Source organism: Pleurodeles waltl, chromosome 2_1, assembly GCF_031143425.1.
Source record: "Pleurodeles waltl isolate 20211129_DDA chromosome 2_1, aPleWal1.hap1.20221129, whole genome shotgun sequence".
NCBI lineage: Eukaryota > Metazoa > Chordata > Amphibia > Caudata > Salamandridae > Pleurodeles > Pleurodeles waltl.
Genome location: NC_090438.1, coordinates 494,438,208 through 494,457,705, shown reverse-complemented (window position 1 = coordinate 494,457,705; position 19,498 = coordinate 494,438,208). Strand labels below are relative to the sequence as shown.

At 41.1% G+C, this 19,498-nt stretch overlaps 1 protein-coding gene across 2 annotated transcripts in view; it reads right to left on the bottom strand.

Moving 5' to 3' along the window:
* Positions 1-19,498, bottom strand: part of LOC138265768 (gamma-aminobutyric acid receptor subunit gamma-4) — a 1,864,369-nt gene that overhangs the window by 635,649 nt on the left and 1,209,222 nt on the right. For both annotated transcript variants that reach the window (XM_069213790.1, XM_069213798.1), the window contains exon 6: positions 9,878-10,015. In XM_069213790.1, the coding sequence (XP_069069891.1) occupies positions 9,878-10,015 (138 nt within the window). The remainder of the gene's footprint in view (positions 1-9,877; positions 10,016-19,498) is intronic.

Genomic DNA, 19,498 nt, shown 5'->3' with positions numbered 1-19,498 from the left:
ACACTGTCCTTGCTGCTCTCTTAACCACACTCCTTTCTTAGTATGTATTCCACATTTTCTATACACTCCCCTGTAGCCCTTCCACATTTACGTCTAAAAGGTATACCTACATATGTGGAGACACTACAGTTGGGTGCGATCTCCTCACATACAGGTATATATAAGAGGCGGAAGCTGAAACGCCACATCTAGGTATGTAAATAGCATTTTGAAATACCTTTTCCAACACTACAAAAGATGCTACAAAATGCAGCTTGTTATTAGGCCTCTAAATCATTAATTTCTCATTGGAAATTGCTACCAAATCAACACTAACAGTGTAAATGTGATTTGGGCTTAAAAGCACAGCAATGAAACTTCATTCCTATTGAGCATTAGCAAGAATGTAATCTGCCTCAGATCAGCTGAGTGCCTTCCAAAGGTATGCATGTCTAGAATTATACCTTTTTTTTATTTTTCTAGATAGATGAGACTGCTATTTGCTGCCTCAGAGGATCAAAGTATGGCCCTTTAGCGGCGAAGATGGAAGACAAGATACTCAAGATACTCATGACTACCCAATGGAACATTTGTTTTTCAATAAACACGTCTATAATTTTTCTGTTTAAATTAGGAGCGCCCACCCTACCATAAAGCTAGTGGAACGCATGATCAACAGAAGTCCTAGCACAAGTGGTAGCTCTTGGGAGGGGTTATCCCTTGAAACCTATTGCAATGAAGTCGAAGGGCTAAGGATGGGAAGGAGCATAGGCAAGAACACTACACAACTCAGACACGGTGCACCATCTTCGCCTTGGGAAAGGAAATACATTGCAGTGCTTCAAAACTGGGAAGTCTGTGAATTGCATAATGATTAACTAGATGTAGAAGTTTTGGATGTGGAATGTAGAAACACTTAGCTACTACTCTAGAAGTGGGCCATTGGCCTCCCTATAATTGCTGTAATCTGAAAAAGTCTAGCTCTGGACCTGTAGCATGTCTTCATCTGGAAGATGTGCTACAACATTGATGTGATAAGTGGGAAATGGAACTCTGTGGTCATGAATAAGACTTCTTCCATGTGACAGTTAATGGATTATTGGACTCACCCTTTCTGGCATCTCAGGATTACATTTGTGCATTCAGATTAATTAGCAACACCTTGAGGGGTCTATGGATAGTGCATGAGCTTTATTTCTTTGACAGTTAATGGTTGGTTGGTGTGGAGCAGTTGTCATTATCATCGACCCACAAATACATATATATCCTAAGCCGGTGGGAAGATTCTCTCATCCAAACATCTTAGGTTTGTGGGTCTTAAACTGCACAAGTGGACCCACAACAGATTATGGGCCTGATTACGTGTTCAGCAAACGGTTTAGGCTGTCCATCGAACTTCCGATGGGGTGGTCAATTTATCTGTAAAGATAACATTTTCCCATACTCTATGCTTTGAAGACAACATGGTGGCAGAGTAGGCAAGTACATGTGAAGAAGGAACCATAACAAGGAGAGGAGCTTGCTACTCCAAATATTCAATAAATGGTGTGAGCAAGCGTTGTAAAGGCTAACAGCACTATGCAACAGTTGGAAGTGTTAAAAAAACAGTAAATGACCAATTAGTGAGATTTGTGCAATGTTGGTATCAAGTAAAAGTAAATGTATTTCTGGAAAGACATCTGTTTGAGTATAGAAGGAAGGAAAGTGAAAGAAAAACTACATATTTGTTCTGTGCAAACTGGTCAACATGTGTGAGTGTAAGGTAACACTCTGAAAGAACAATGAGCCCAAATGATACTACATGTAAAGATAATAAAGTCTGCAATAATTTTATTTGAAAGGGAGGCAATCTATAAGTGTAATGTTGGAAGCAGCCTAGAAAATAGAGAACACAATACCATATATGAAAGAGTTAGAAGACTGCGAAAGCAAGAAAAAGAAGTTGAAATAGGAGTAGACAAGAAAGGTTGGACCAAGTGTTGCAAAAGTACAGGTGAGGAAGAAAAATAATATACTACAGACATGTAAGTAACAAACATTTAGCCGGTTTTGTGGAGTCAGGAAGGTATATAGGGTTTGTGAACAATATGATATGCTGCTAAAATTAAATACGATGCAAGACAATTGGTAAATTTAGATGTTGAAGAAGTAGAAGACATTTGTTTTAGAATGATGTAGATATTGCCTGGCCTGGACAACTGGAACATAGTGTAAAGCTAATCCAAGTACTAATACGTTTGGCAGAGAACAGATTAACCACACACAAATAAAATGCACATGGCATTTAGTAGACAAACTGAAACATGAGAGGGGTGAGGATGTGAAATCCTAAAAAAGGTATTTTAAGGCTGACATTTGAAATACCTGAACAGCATAATACAAACAAGCATTGTTTTCCTTGGGGATTTATTTATTTGCAAAAGTTATAGAGCTTGCAATAGTGGCGTTTCAGCAATAAATACCACTATACAACACAAAGATCCAGCCAAACTCAATTGTAGCTTAAATAGGCAAGTTTTTTTTTTTTTTAAGTCATGTGTAGGAAAATGAGTTATTTGCTCCCGGGGTGGAAGCCCCACTCAGGCAACAACCACAAACCTTGTCAGAGTTAACCACAAAAGTGATTAAATAAATCTTTGCTGACCCTCTGTTAGACTGGAACAAAGTAGTCAGTCTTAACTTAGAGACAACATGTAAATATTTATACAGCATGCAAACAGTAATGAAGTAAATCCATGACCCAACAGAAAAAGAGTAAATTTAGGAAACAAAATGATATCAAATTGAAAAAAAATCCATAAGTAAAACCAAAGATATTCAAGAGGAAATAGCTCCTAAAAGCAGAAAGCTTCACTTGTGGTATCTGGTCGCCCTACACCATTGGAAAGTCACATGTCTGGTAGCATGGGTCAGATACAGGAACCAGGTTAGTCCCACTGAAAAAGCCTTCTCAAAGTCCAATGCATGGAGTTCCATTCGCAGTGGAAAAGGCAGTGAGGAGCAGGGAGAGTGTTGCAGAGGTTGATGGTGGACGGTAGTTGCTGTATCGTGAAGGTCAGGTTGCAGACGGTTGTTGTTGGAGCTTTGTGGCAGATCTCAATTGATGGTTGCTACTGGTGGTCACATTAGCACGAGGCAGCTGGTTCACTGGAGCTTCGAACTGGTGGTAATCACAGAGGGCAGAGTCTTGGCACAACTAGAAACTGCAGTCGTAAGGAACACAAAACTTCAGAATGCCACCTTTCTTCACCTTTTTTCATAGGAGGAGCTTAACTGATGCCAGCCATGGGTCCTGGACCATGGGAGGTGCCTCTTAGGTTCAGGAACCCACTCCAGCAGAGGCCAGCAGGGCTCAGGAATGTCCAGTTGCAGTCTAGGCAGATCCAGTGCAGCAGGTCGACTGGGAAGGTGCAAACAGACCTCTGGACCTTGTTGTATCCCTGTAGCTCAGATAGGATGTCAGACAATCCCAATTTAGCCTGGGATGAAAGGAGCAGGTCCAGTCTTCCTTCTCACAGAGCACGGCCATCTATCTAAAAGTAGGGCAATCCTCTGGTAGCAGTAGGACAGTCCTTTGGGAGGCAAGGTAGTCCTTCTTCTGTAATATTCCCAGGTCCAGGAGTATAATATAAAGTAGCTCTGGGGGTCAAATATTTATATCTCGTGCCAGCCTTTGAAGTGGGGGTGAGGGTTCCCTACAGTATCCCTATATCTGGTTCTAAAAAGTTATTTCTCTCCACTTTCAGGACCTTAAGAAGTCTAAGGTAACAAACGTCTGACTCCAGGTTCTCTTGTGTGCACTGGAAGTAAGCCTTTTTGTGTAAGTTGGCAAGGTACAGCTTTGCTCAGAGAATGACCAATCCTGCCCACACCTTGTCCCCTTTTGTGCTACTGTCTGAATGCACAGACACCAACAGCAGACTAATTCATGTCATGTTACCCAAGACGTTGGCAGAAGGCACAAATGATTATGACAATAAAATACCAATTTCCTTTAAGTGGCATTTTCAGAATTGAGACTTAAAATCCGACTTTACCATTAAGAAGGATTTTATTTTACAATTCATTTGAGTATAGACAGCATTATTTTTAACTGCTCCCATTCCACAGCTATCACTTATTAAATGTAATATGGTAACCTAGTGTTAGTCAATGTGCGAGCTAAGCCTTACAGCAGTGATAAATGCCTAAGGCTTTTTTTTTCGATACTAGGACATGAAAAACGTAAACCCACCTAACCCACCTTTTCAATACAATGCATCCTGACCAATGAACCCTTAGGGCCTATTCTAGGGGGGACGTATATGTAATGAAAAGTAAGGCTTAGGCCTGGCAAAAGCTTTATTGCCAGCTTGGAATAGCAGTTCACAACTGAACTACAGGCTGCTGTGGCAGGCCTGAGACATGTTGTAAAAGGATACTTTAGTGGTTGGACAATGAGTGCTGCAAGCCCACATGTAGCATCAAATGTACAGGACTCTTTATAGAGGCAGTACCTTTTACTAGGGACTTACATATAAATTAAATGTACATTACAGAAGCAGGCCAATTTTTCCATATTTTAGGAAGGAAAGCACAAGCACTTTAGCAAAGTCTTTGGGAGGATATTGTGACAAGGATGTCAGGTCTAATAGCATGTTAGCCAGAAGTAAGGTGTACCTCGATTAGAAGGGAGTACCATGTAGTAGCCACTTAGCAGTCAAACACATAAACCCCTTGGTTGGATTTCAACATCTTAAGTAAAACTAGAAGGTGAATGAAAGACAAGCTGTCAACATCAGGGCAGTGCGCGCTTTATGGGCGACTAGAAGGCAAAAACCTAACAATTTCAAGATAACATAATTTATGTATTGTGCTGATATGATGTTGTTTAACCTTTAGCATTGCAGAGTTTAATCCTGAAGACCTATGTTCAGCATGCATGTAAATACTGTTCACATGCAATGTACTGCTGCAGGCTTTCAGACTGTGTCAGGGTGTGGTCCACTTCCAGGGCCTTCTAGAAGCTTTCTCTGCAGTATGTCTGGGTGTGGTTGGTGGGCTGGGCTAAGGCTCTATAAAAGGGAACCAGTCCAGCTCCACGTGCTCACTGTTCAGAGGTCCCGGTGCAGAGCAGGAGCCACTTCCTGAGCTCCTGTTCTGGAGGCCTACTTTGATCTTTTAGGCCTTTCCCCTTCATTTACATTGGTGATCCTTCATCAGGGAGGTAAGACAGAGGTCGGTCTGGGCCCCCGATCCCGTTTTCAAAGGCATCCGAGTTCTTGGGCCTAATTTTCATGTTGAGAGATTTTACCTTGCGTGTGTGAATGTGCTCTGGGTATTTCTGGCATTTACATGTTAATATTCGAATCGGCAAGACGCGCAATTCGTTCCTCGTGTTTTAACCCTTGATATTCATTGCGTGCCACCATTTCTTGGCAGTTACATGGTGGCATTCGAATCGGCAAGACGCACGATTCGCTCCTCGTTCTTTAACCCTTGATATTCATTGTGCGCTACCATTTCTTGGCAGTTACATGGTGGCATTCGAATCGGCAAGACACACAATTCATTTCTTGTGTGTAATTCATGTTATTCATTGTACGCTACTGTTTCCTGACATTCATATGGTGACATTCGAATCGCCAAGAGGCGCGATTCTTTTCCGGGGCCTAGATTCATGTTATTCCTTGTACGCTACCATTTCTTGTCATTCATAAGGTAGTCTTCGAATCGGCAAGTCGCGCAATTCCTTTTCTTGTGTGTAATTCATGATATTCAGTGTGCATCACCATTCTTTGGCATTTCACATGGTGGGCTTCGAATCGGCAAGACGCGCGATTCATTTCTTGTGTCTAATTCATTATATACATTGTGTGTTTCCATTTCATGACATTTATTGGCTGACATTCGAATTGGCAGAATGCGCGATTCATTACTTGTGTTGAACTCATGCTATTCAGTGAGCGTTACCATTTCATGGCATTTACTTGGGGGTGCTCGAATCGGCATTACGGGGGATTCATTTCTTGTGTTTTAAACTCACGGTGTTCATTATGCTCTACCACTTCATGGCATTTACTTGGTGGATTTCGAGTCGGCAAGACGCGTGATTTATTTCTCGGGTCCAACTTATGTCATTCATGGTGCACAATCACTCCATGGTATTTACAACCTTTGTGAAAATCTGCAATGTGCGCAATTCACGTTACTGCAATTTTGAGAAAACAAAAATGCTAGAGTTCTATATGTGATGTTGTATGTACATAATACGTTCCTCAAACACGATTCATATGATGGTTTAGAAATCATTCAGATTATTTCCTGATCCTCATGCAAAAGATAATACTTGGATTTGAAAGTTGCATTTAACCTTTCTTGATTCCCTCACAGGTATTCAGTCATCTTGAAGCCTAGGTATTTAAGTCTATGCTTAGGTTGTCCATGTTTTCAGAATGACAATGCTTAGAGTCATAGCCTAGTACTGATTAATATGATATAATCTTGATATTGTGTGTTTTAACCTTTTTGCTTCCTACAGGTCTCCTTCCCATCTGTTCCCTTCCTAATCCCCTTTTCCCCACTTGGACTCTCTTAGACTCTGTGACAATTCTAATCAGAGTATTGGAGCTGTCTTGTGGTGGAAGTGTTGGGAACGTGCACAGACCCCGAGGATCTGGTGACTCTGACACAAGCGCAAGAATTGCATTGGCAACTACCACATTAAGAGGGGGCAAATAAAGATAGAGCCTTTGTTATTCAGAAATATACAGTGAACGCAAAGGCTTTAGAATAACACTATTAGAATTGTGGGTAGACTAATCTCATTTATCTTTGAACATATAAGCTTCAATAGCGAAATGTGAGGGGATGAAACAGATTTAAGAATCAAAGTCCTCCATGGTCTGATGAAGTCACAGGTAAGTGGAATAGGTCTGACAGAAAATTATGATAAATTTTATTTTAGGTTACCTAAAAACAAGGCTAAGCAAATCCTTCACTTGAGGAGGTTGATAAATAGCTGCGCTCATGTGGATAACAAAGCACAAGGAAAGTCAGTGCCTATTGCAACAAGTATTGCCAGGCATGCCCTTGCATTACCGTTACTGAAGTATTCAGAAGAAAGATATTGTGTCCTTGGAAAAAAATACTTCTTGTTTACTGAGCCTTTAATTAAGGATAATTTGTGTGCAGACAAATGTGTGGCAAAAACTGATAACACACCCCTTAGGGAAGTATCTATCAATTAAGGGTTGGGATGTATTTCTAAGAGTATTTGCATTTGGGTGATGCAGGTACATACACATGGAAGTATGTTTTCTATTTGTAATTAAAGCTAAGTGAATAAAGAAAAACAGCTTGCTATGTGTCTAGGTTGCCTGGAGGTAATTAGGAAGAAGAGAAAGTGAACAGATATACACAGGAAACTAATGTTTTAGTACTACAGAGAAACAGGGGATAAATCAAAATATGCAATAGGCAAGGTTTAGTGTTTGAAGAGTTCTTATTGTTAGCACAGGTGTGTCAACCTCCGGAAAATAAGTTAAGGAAAGTATTGTTCAGATGCTAAAGGAAAGGTATGAAAGACAGATAATTTTTCTGAATCATGGTGGCCATAGCTATCTCTGGGAGATGTAAGGATAAGTTTGTAAGAGTTGGCACATGCAAGGCCTCTTGGAATGGCCAAAATAAAAGAGATTATTAGGACTGACAGCTAGTGGCCAGAAGCAGACAAACCAGTACAAAGAATCACTAGACAATGTGAGGAAAATATGATCAATGTACAAGTTATAAAACCAATAACTTGACCTATAACAATGCAAGAAGCTCCCAGACCACTATAGGATAATTTAAATTTAGCTAGTACAGGACTAAAGGCAGTTCAAGTGGTGTTCGTCATTACACATTGGCATCTCACTACATTATTACAAAGGCCCTGTGCATAAGGTAGTGATGGAAAAAGTTTGTTTTCTACAGCAGTATTTAATGGAGCTAGTTTTCTGATGTTGAATTTTTCAGATAATAATGTTCAATTGGCTCTTGATACAACAGACCTAATTTGATTAGAAGTGTTGAGGGGCAGAAGCAAAATGCTCTGCTTTGTTTGGGATAGTTAGGGAGATTAAAGAATTTGGGCATATATGAGAGGAGGTTAGGTATATAAGGAGGGAAATACAAAGGAAAGAGTGGATGTGTGAAATGCTGCTTACAACTGCAGATGTAAAAGAGAGGGTCTGGATAAACATGAACATTTCAGGAATTATATTAAAAGTTAGTGGAGTATGGAATTTGCAAGTGGCTTTATTGATGAAACGAGGTAAAAAGTTGACAAAATTAAGACAAAAGGTGCCATAGAGTTTTGAGAATTATGTCTTGATGAATATGTTTAATGAAAGAAACGATTCCAAGTAAGAGTGGGCCTCTGATATGTGTGTGTTTGTGTGCATAAACAAATGTCTACAAAACTAGGTTTCCTTTAGCAACTGAATGAAGAATGTGTAAGCAGGTGATGCAATGTGAATGTGTGAAGATGACTGAGGATGTGGGAAACACTTGGCTGCTCTTCTGCCTGAGGTACCAGGCACCACCTGTCATTGTTGGAACATGGAATAAAATCCAGCTCTGCCGTTGGTCTTTGAGTCTGCATGCAGGATGTTCTACTGAACTTGGCCTCAGAAACCTTAGCTGGCTGCTGTACTAAAAAAAAATCCTGCTTCACCCACTCTACATGGAGTCTATGGCGTAACTCAAAAAGAGAGAAAACGTCACTGCTTGCTGCTAAACTTCAGATTTCCTGGAAGCCTGTTTATGTAATTGATAAAAACGATATTTAGCCTTATCTTACACATTTGCTCTTCCATTTCCAGACTCCTGCTTACCTGCAGGGGTAAAAGGGTTCAGAATTTGTAAAAGAAGCTTACTTGTCCTATTGAACATCACCTCATTGGCTGAAGGGCCCAGATGGTCCTAAAGGCAGAGGAAGATGTTGTTATGTGTGGAGAATTCAAGTATACCTGTTTGAAATGGACTTTACCTTGTGAAAATTGGCATTACACAAAAGATTCCTGCGTTTGGAAACTCTAGGATGAGCTCTGCGAAAAAAGTACTGACATATCTTGAACACAGTAGTGGTAACAGAACATTTACTGGGAAGATGTGACTTAACATACTTTCGTCTCTAGGACCATGACTAGGCTTCAAACCTACCCTTTAAAACAGTTTTACCTCAATGGTGTAATTATAGCACTTTTTTCACTTGGACATTTTTAGAGACAATACAGTCTTACGTGATGTTATGAAGCCCTTTGGCCAAAGATTTCAATATTGCCTCACATGCCTTCAAGGCCGTAGGTAAAAGCTTTCAACAAGACCAACAAACAGCTGTAAGTTGGCAGTTTTAAATTGCTGGTTAGTCATAAAATGATTTGAGGACCTAGTCAACTGCATTGAAAACACTCTAACAGTTGATATTTTTTTCACAATTTTTGCTATTTCTATACAACTACATTGAATATCATATTCCATTGCTTTCAAATGCACCATTTTTGTTTCCTTTTAAATGTCTGTTTTCTTTATTTTTGTGATATTGAATCACATATTTGTATTAATAAATAAATTGATCGAGCCCTTTAACTTGCTTTATTTGTTAACAGCATTATTAGTTGGAATGTTGATGAACATATAGCAAATATGTTTTCTTTAAGGAAGACCTTGCTTTTTGTGGTAACCTACCAGCAGTGAGCTTGCATTCATCAAAAATATAATTGTAACTCTGGGAGTCACATTGTTCCGGCCTTGGGTCAACTCAGTCACAATCAACTTCAATACTTTGGCCCCTCTTTTCTATAGATAAACTCTGATTCTTAACACACTCTCTGGTACTATTATTGTAAACATTGTCCTAACAAATGTGTCTTACCAGCTCCTGTACTGAGAACCTCTGATGTGTTTCTAAGTCCTTTAAAGTCAAATTGGTAAAGTCTCCAAGACCTTTGATCAGCCACATCAATTGAGTAGCGCCTCCAACGATACATTATCTCCTCTCTAGGGTAGCCATCTGTAAGAAAGAAGGACAAATTAAAAACTCATCAAACACAACATTGTGATACAAATTTTAATTGATTAATTAATCCATCTTTTAGTAATAAAGGAGAGGTCGCTGAAAGGCTGTATATTAGAATACTATTAACGTTTTAGTATTAATTAAAATGTTCTTTCTTGGGAAATGTAAGAATTTAACTAGGTCCACTTGTGCTTATTTACTTTTAGTTTGATTTATTAGTGCTTACTAAATTAATATACATATGTAGGCCATATCCACACTTGCAGAAACAATTACAAAATGTTAATGGTATGTAAGACCAAAATGCACAATAATAACCTTACTTATTATGGTATATTGACAATATAGAATCATAGTGAGAATATAAACTACTGTGATACTGAACAGTTGACTCAAGAAGAAAGTTAATCATGTAAACAGCGGATCATCAATGCATAAGGGATCTTTAAGTTGGTGTAACAATTCTGAATGTGATAAATACAAAAAACCTTCCAACTGTAATACCTCAGTTATAAAATTATCTTTACTAATAAGTAAATACTCAACACATGCTGATGTTCGAGCAAGGATATTTTAAGTACAACATTTAAAGGAATGAATTTCTTATCTATTACATCTAATACATCTACATAAATAATAATTGTTATTGTAGCTACTAATATTTCTATCCTCATCAACCATAGTACTTTTAGTAGAACTGAGATAATGTCTATGTTTAACTACTATCCTAAGAATTTAAACTTTCCAAATATTATGATCACACTTTCTTCAAAGTTATATTTTTGCAAAACGAAATAAGAGCATAGAATGGTTTACATGTGGGGCAGTATTATGATGGGCTTTGCAGGTGCATCACAGAGCCCAGGGCCTGATTTTTACACTGGTATTGTGTAAGGGGAATTTATTTCAGCCTGTATTTCTTTCAGGTATTACATTATTTCCAGAGATTGCAGCTCTGAAAAAGATAAACACAAACCTTGCTCACTTTTTTTGCCAGAGCCAGACAGGCATATTATTTCACCAGACATTTCCTTTTGGGAGACATGCAATGGGTGGAGCACAGGTGTTCTTGTGCATCCACCCTTGGATTTCACGCAATCCCAGATTTACAAAGGTTTCTAAACCTGGGATTGCGGAAAATCGTTACGACTCCCAGAGGATGGCATAAAGTGGAGAAACATCTTTTTCTCCTTGTTATTTTCCCTTTCTATGGCTGCTTCATTCTGCAGGGTGCATATGACTGAGGGGTCGTTTTTTTGAAGAAAGATATCCCTTTCTGCCAGGGCTGGACTGGAGACCAAAGCAACCCTGCCAATGTTGTCACTGTAAAGCACTGCTACTTTTGTTACTGCCAGTCCAGCCCTGCTCCTTGAACAAAAATACATTTCGTTGTAATGCTGACACATGCCCTTGCAGCTGCTAGCCTTCCTGAAGTCCGATAGCGCAATAAGAGAGCAGAAACGTACCATACCCTAGAAAATATGGTGCAAATCTGGCCCCTAGTTTGAAAGTCCAGGGACACTCTCGGTACCTCTGTCAGTTTCTCTAGCTCCCCAAAGTTAATTTCAGCAGAAATGGGAGGGCTTCACAAGAGAGAGAACACAGGGGTGGGAGAAGGAAGGAAAAGAGAAAACGATGAGATACGGTGAAGAGAGAGAGTGGAGACAAGGAGAGAGAAAACGGAAGGATGGAAGCAGAGAGAGAGAGAGCACGAAAAGACAAAGCAAACAGGGCTGGTTTGTGCATTTGTGCTAGGGCTGCTTTTGTTTTCCCAATCTGGACCTGGTTTCTTAGCTGTGCTGTATGAAAAGCAAACACAACCTCAGGGGAATGTTTGGTTAAATTAACTTGTTTCATGCCCTGCAGGTGCATGAAATAGGTGCTCAGCGCTGCGCCAGAAAAAAACATCATTATTCGGCCCTTAAGCGTTTCCTGCACGCTTTCATATTTGCGATAACATGGACATTACATTTCCTGAATTATTTCTAATTGAGATGTAATTTTCAAAGAGGTCCATGAGTTTTTGTATTGTTTATTGCAATAAAATATATATGAATGCATAGCCAAAATTGCACTTTAAATTAAAAACATTGTTTTATCATCTAAAGCGTTTGGGAAGGGACCAAGGCCAGGTGAAGTCAAGAGAACATTAATGTTATGTACAAATCCCTTAAACATACAAAATCCCCTCAAATTCTATGAAAAATTGGAAATGTTCTGCCTAAAGTTCTATCCATTTAATACATCTGTAAAGTGTAAGAAGGTAATTGAAACTAGGGACAGTATCATGGCCCTGTTTTCTGCATCGTTATGGCCCAAATGTATTTCTTTCTCTTTTACTCATATTAACTAGATTTATGTCTGAGTTAGTGTATATTGTGCTGACAACAAAGTTTGGACACGGAGGGCAGTTATTGCTTCTTTTTGTTTCTGAGCTTTTGGCTTTTTTTTCTATTTAAACTACATACATTTTGAATTATTGAAGGCTAGTTATTAGAAGGGGTAGGTAGACACTTACCACTAGCATTAATGCCCCAAGACAACGTTAGATCCCATCAAGGTTTCAAAACATTAGCCCTTGGCTCAACCCCTGGTAGGATGACAACTAGCAGGCAGGTTTAACTTAGGGGACAGGTATGTATGCATTTAAATACATCACTACAGTAAAAGAGTAAGACACAGCACACAATAAAAAACCCACACCAATTCAAAAAAATAGCAAATATTTGTATCTTTAAAATGACATAAAAAACAACAACAATCCCATTTAGGGAACCGGAATTATGAATTTATAAAGATTAAATTAAAAAAATGAGCTTTCTAGTGCTTAAACTCAATAGTGCTACCCAGGAACATCTGGGTGCACTTGACCAGGACAAACGTCAAAGTTTGAAGCCAACTGTTATGGAGCCTTGCTTGGATGCACTGAGCAGAAGGCCTCAGTCAAAATGTTTGTGACAATTGGTGCAAACAAGCTTTGTTAACCTGTTGCTTTCAGGGAGTCTACTCTCTAGATCTTTTTAAAGTAAGGAAAGTCCTTATGGCTGTTGTTGCAGTGTGCAATAGGAGCAGTACTTCAGAGTGCAGTCATCTGGTTTGCAGACCAGGCTTCCCACAAGGCAGCCATTCTTCTCCTTGTGAGTTCAGGCAGCAGACCTGAATTGCAGTGTAGCTCAGCTACGTTTATTCAGTCATCTTGGAGGACAAGTCAGGGAGGCAACCCTTTCCAATGAGCTGCAGCGTGCCACCCAAAAGCATACCAGCTTCCTCCAAAGTGTTCCATTTTCCAGTCCCATAAAGCACTGCATTTTGAAATCCAAGATGGGGTTAAATCAACCTTCTAGTGTGGCTCGTTTCCACTGACACTCTCTCTCCAGGCCATATACAAATTCCCTTCCGGGGCCTGCTATTTATCTGGGAAGTACAGGGTGAGAGGGCAAGCATGACTGGTATTCCTTTCTGTCCTGCTTTCTTTGAAGCCCAGTTTGATTTACCCAAACCTGTTCCTGGCCTGGCTTCAGCAGCTGCAAAACTCTCTTCATCAGACAACCTCTGCTCAGTGCAAGCCATTTATCACCTCATCAATGCAGCCTGGCGAATCCTGTTGAGGATGACCAATCAGGAGAGGCCACTAGCAGGCTAGATTTTGGCTTACAAAAAATAAAGTCCTCTAACTTCTTTTTTGTATTAGTTGAGACACATTCAACAGAAGCAAGTTGTTGGATTTACCATTACTAATCTTTTGAGTCCTTTCTTGAGACATTGAGCTCCTTCCTAGCAATTCTTACACGTATGTGAAATATTCCCATGTTATCCTATGGAGCTAAGTATCTACAATAAAGACAAATTAAATGTGCAGTCTTTCCCTCACAGGGGCATATAAAATATATTTTATAATGTCCCTGCTCATAGTTACATGGATGATGGCACCCCACCCCTGACATACCTAAGGGAAACCTTAGGGATGACATATGTAAAAATAAGGTATGTTATCACTTTGGAAGTACCTTTAGTTGCAAAGTCAAATTTGCATACATTTTACTTTTTAAAGACAGTCTGCAAGGTAGGTCTTAGAAATGTGGTTTCTGGTTGGCTAGGGTTGGCACCTAAGCCAGGCAGAACCCACTACTCTAGTCAAGGTAAGGGAGCTACACACCCAAGATAACATCTGCTCACCCCCTTGGTTGCTTGGCCAGAGCAGTCAAGCTTATCCCATTGGCAATGTGTAAAGCAATTGCGCAACACACACACAGACCAGTGACACAATCAATACACCACCAAAAAGACTCCACAGTGGATTATATAAAATATGATATATATTGTACATAAACCATATACTAAACATGACATGAATCCCAAGTTACCTTGCCCACTAAGCAACTGTCAAGCCATCACAGTTAGTGCAATATGACAAAACATATAAGTTGCACATGACATGAAAAACAGCCTCCCTGTGAAAACAAGGCAAGTTCTGAAATATGCTTGTTATCCTGACAAAGCAAAAATGACATAGACCATAATATCATCATGAAATGCAGCAGTTACGTTAGGGAGAGAAAACACGTGAATCACCAAAGCATCACCATACATAAATCACCAGTATGGTCATCACATATTCGTCAGTAATACTTGAATTACAAAAACTCATAGACAGTGTACCTGCACCCCTATTATGTATAAGGCAGTAATGTGAGAACCAACCATAGGCTACAGGAACCCCAGAACACCTACTACAGTGAATTTGGAAAGAAGGCAGAATTAGCAAGATCAGGACCTCCATTGAGGATTCCTTCCCATCCTGCCAGCTGATTAGTGAATGCCCTCAAAGGTATGTGTGAGCATGGGGGGGCACACACACCACCCCTGTCAGTGGGGAGACCTTGCTAGGTTCCCTGCATGGGGAATAATCAAAAGGCAACTGTGGGCACTGTGGGATCTCCCACTAGGGGATTATTGTACTTCAACGGAGCCTCCTGGATCTACGGTCTTGGCTGGCACAAAACCGAGCCCTACATTTTACATGGGTCCTTCCGGTACTGGTGAGCTCCAAAGAAACATGTGTTCCCCACAATAAGGCACCCACACCCAGCAGTGTGGGCAATATCCAGGGAGTATGGATGCACTGTCCCAGAAGGCTGCTGATGACTGTGGCCACCCTCACTCCCTCGGGACGCTGGAACATACGTGTCCTACAGGACGTGCCCATTACTGAGCAACCTCTCTATCAAGCGGCGATCATGCCGGATTGTAGCTCCCTCCTTCTTGAAGGATTCCTGCCTCTCTGGACAAAAGAGCTTGACACATGCTGATTGCTGACACCAGGGCAAGAAAGGAGGGGGAGCGTTCATCATGCGCTCCTAATTAAAGCAAGTATTTGTGCCTTAGACTTCCCCTTGCAGTGCCAAACATGCACTGGTTTTCCAGGATAGGGCTCATTTCACAAGCTCCCACAAGGCAAGTAATCTAGATGGTGACTCCTCCTGGCGGCCCAACAGTCTTGGCAAGGTGTAGCATGTACAGCCAGCAACATCTGGTTACAAGTTAGGCATTGTCTAAAATCATGGGGTCATAGCAGTACTTATAGGCAAAATACCTTTGATCTAGGGGAAATTTCAAAAGATACTTAGAAGTGCACAACACCCCTTTAGCCCCCAGCACTGGCTCCAGATATCAGTAGGGGTTAAACAAGCCCTTTGTGTGAGGGTAGGACACAGCCTATACAAATGTAAGTATGCCCCACCTCCCTCTTTCCCAACCCAGGAATACCATTCAGTATGCAGATGTAATCATGTTGCACTTCCTCCCTCCCTGTGTGATTGCTGTCTGGAAAGTATGCACAAAGCCCAACTGTCACTCTACCCTAGACGTGGATTGGAGTCAGGCTGCAATGCACAAGAGTCATAAGCACAGTGAAATGCCTGCTTCCTAAAAGTGGCATTTCTACAACAATAATGAAATATCCACCTACACCAAAAAGCAGGATTTCTCACCATCATTCAGAACATATCAAGCATGCCCATGCTACTCCTCACAGATAAGAATTTACCACTTAAGTACCTTTAAGGGAATTCGCATTGCTAGCCTATGAGAGAAGTAGGCCTCGCAGCAATGAGATACCAAATAGGCTACTTGTCACTACTAGGACAAGCCACACAATGCAGGCACATGTCATAACATTTACCTACACAGCATGCTGCCCATAGGGCTACCTAGGGCCTACTTTAGGGATGGCCAATATGTAGTAAAAGGAGAGTTTCAGGCTTGGCAAATAACTTCAAATGGCAAGTCAATGTGGCAGTAAATTGTAGTTGCAGGCCCTGCAGTGCAGGCCTGAGACAGGTTTGAAAGGCTACTTCAGTGAGTGGTGCAAGCTGTGCTGCAAGCCCACTAGTGGCATTTAATTTACAGGCTGGGATATAGGTGATACCACTGTACAAGGGACTTTCATGTCAATTAAATGTGACAAACAGGTGTAAGCCAATCATACCAAGCTAAAAGGTCAGAGCACATGCACTTTAGCACTGATCAGCAGTAGTAAAGTGCCCAGAGTCCTAAAGCCAAAAATAGGGGGACAGAAATACAGGAGGAAGGAAAATGTTTGGGGATAACCCTGCAATAAGGACCATATCCAACAGCAGTGCTCCCTATAAAAATGGCAGGAGGGAACACAGCAGTGCACACTCCAGTGCAAGAAATCTAGTGGACCTCTAAACTTCCCTGCACTATTATATAATAGGAACTTATAGAATACCCTTGCCCCTTTATCGACTAGGGACCTACAGGAGTCTGTTATTTCCAATGGTGATTGTGTCACTTTGCCATATACCTTTTTTTCGGAGCACTAGGCATGGGCCTGGTTAGCACAGCCCAGGGCACAGTCAGGGTCAGTTGCCTCTAGTATGAGTTAAAACTGTTTAATGCGTTTACAGCATGGAGAATCTGATGAAACAGGTAAACGCTTTTATATTTGATTCTATGTTGTAACGTTTATATATGGTCAAGCGGTAAATAAAAGAATTCAAAGCAGTTCCTTTATTTCTCTGAATTTAACTTCCTTCTTTAGTTAATTGGCAATTCTTTGATCAAGAGACTAGCCCTTTGTAAATAGTTTTGCTTCTCTGCTGTCTTGAGGTGCTGCAATGAACAGTCTCTTTATAATAAGCGTGTATTATTTCTCAGTGGATAAATGAAGTCTGAGATGTTATTTCTATTCAGTTTTAATATTTTGTCGATATCAATGCCTTGATCTAGTTTTCATCATCTTAATCGGGATCATTGGCTATTTGAAATATGTTTCTGTATGGTCATTGCACGTAAATAGCAATGTAGGGTTTGGAATCACCACCCTTAATGTGCTTCTCATCACTTTTTAATCTGAGCTCATGGTTTCCAGTGCGGGGCACTGGCACCTATTTTAAAGGGCTGCCTCAAAAATTTCCTGCGAGCAAAAGACACATATGGAAAAGACGGAGGAAGAGAAAAAACGAAAAGGCATCCAAAATTGAGAAAACATAGGGGCATATTTATACTCTGCCTGAGCGGAATTTGCATAAAAAATGTTGACGCAAATTCTTTGTAAACTCTACACCATATTTATACTTTGACGCCCGACCCCGCAAATGCCAGAATTCCACTGTGTGCATCATTTTCTGGATGCGTGAAACCGCCTTGCGTTAAGGACATGCAAGGTAGGTGTTCCCATCCAAAAATGACTTAAACACCTGTGTGCCATATTTATCCTACCGCCCAAAAATCCTGCACGGCTGGGAGGCGGAGTCAGAAAATGACGCACAGCCCAATTTGCGTCAAAAAATAAAGCCTGGGTCAGGGCAGGTGTTAAAATGGGGCAAACACACCACTACTTAAGGGAAACACACAGAAGCAACAGTAGAGCTCCCAAAGGAAGACATGGAGGTGCAAATTCATCCAGCATGCATGAAGACGTAGAGCACAGGACCAACACCAGCAGCTTCCACAACACCAGCAGAGACCCCAAAGGCAGCGCAGAAGGCAGGAGAGGATATTCCGCACCAGGACAACCCTTCTGGGACTCAGGCAACAAGACATCATCCAGAGGTACAGACTAAACTGGGAAGCCATTCAGTAGCTGCTGCGCAACATTGAGCCACAGTTGGCACCCAGGTTGCAGACACCCCACATCATTTCACCAGAGACCAACCTGCTAGCTGTCCTCCACATGTTGGCAAGTGGCTTATTTCAAACCACTGGTGCCCTGGTTGCCGGGATCTCACAGCCCTCATTCTCTACCTTCCTACCCAAGGTATTGGATGCCATCATCTCCCTCACACCCCGCCACATCAGCTTCCCCAAGCAGCAGGAGACCAAACAGGGCCCCTACCAAATCAGTGGCTTCCCACACGTGCTTGGTGCCATTGACTGCACACATGTACGCATTGTGCCACCTGCTGCAACCGAGCATCTATACCGCAAGAGGAAGCCCACACACTCCATCAATGTTCAGGCCATTGTGTATCACCAGGGATTGATCACCAACACCGTGGCAAAGTATCCTGGGAGTGTACATGATTCATTCATCTTCGGCCACTGCACCATCAATCAACACTTCCAGGATGGACGATATGGCAATGGCCTACTTGTTGGTTAGTACAGAAACCTACTTATATACACACAGCACAGCAACCCTGTAGGACACACAACACATACATCACTACATTGACACGTGGCCACGAAGACACTGAGGTTGTGACACTGCTAGGGATGTTTGATATCCTCGCCCAATTGGATACACACCTAGGGACAAATGACTGATGCAAAGAACAACCGATGCCAGCCCCAGACACAAGAGAACAATTTAAAACCACACAGTGACAATGACATGGCCTTAACTGCCAGTACAACGTGGAAGAGTAATCTTACAATAGCACATCAAGAACACTCAATCACATACCCTTCCAAACAATATGTACAGTGTAAGGGGTATGCAATGTGTTTTGCTGCAGGCATAATACCATGACACACATAGCATGATGATGATGACTCTAATGAATGGGACATGGAATCATTGAGGTTGTACCAATATCTAATTTCACTCCGGGTCTCACATTGCCCACTACCAATAAGCAAGTGGACTGTGCTAAGAACACATATTGATATGACAATATTGCATAATAATAAGTGCACATTCCTACACATAAGGTTTGAGACAATTACACATTTACACAACAGATGTACAGGCATATGGGCCTTCTGACACTTAAACCGTCAACCCCACAACCAAGTTAGCCAGCTGAACTGGACCAGGTTCAGTAGTGTAGGTACACGTTTGAACATGAGTCAACTCGGTAAGGGCAGATAAATAGGTCTGCAGAGAACATGTCACACATGGGATTTTTGTGCATTGTCAATTGTCAACACGTCAGTGCTGCCAACTTATGGAGATGTGTTGTACAATGTCACCCAGCCAAATCAAAGGGCCTCACTGATGTTTAACAAATT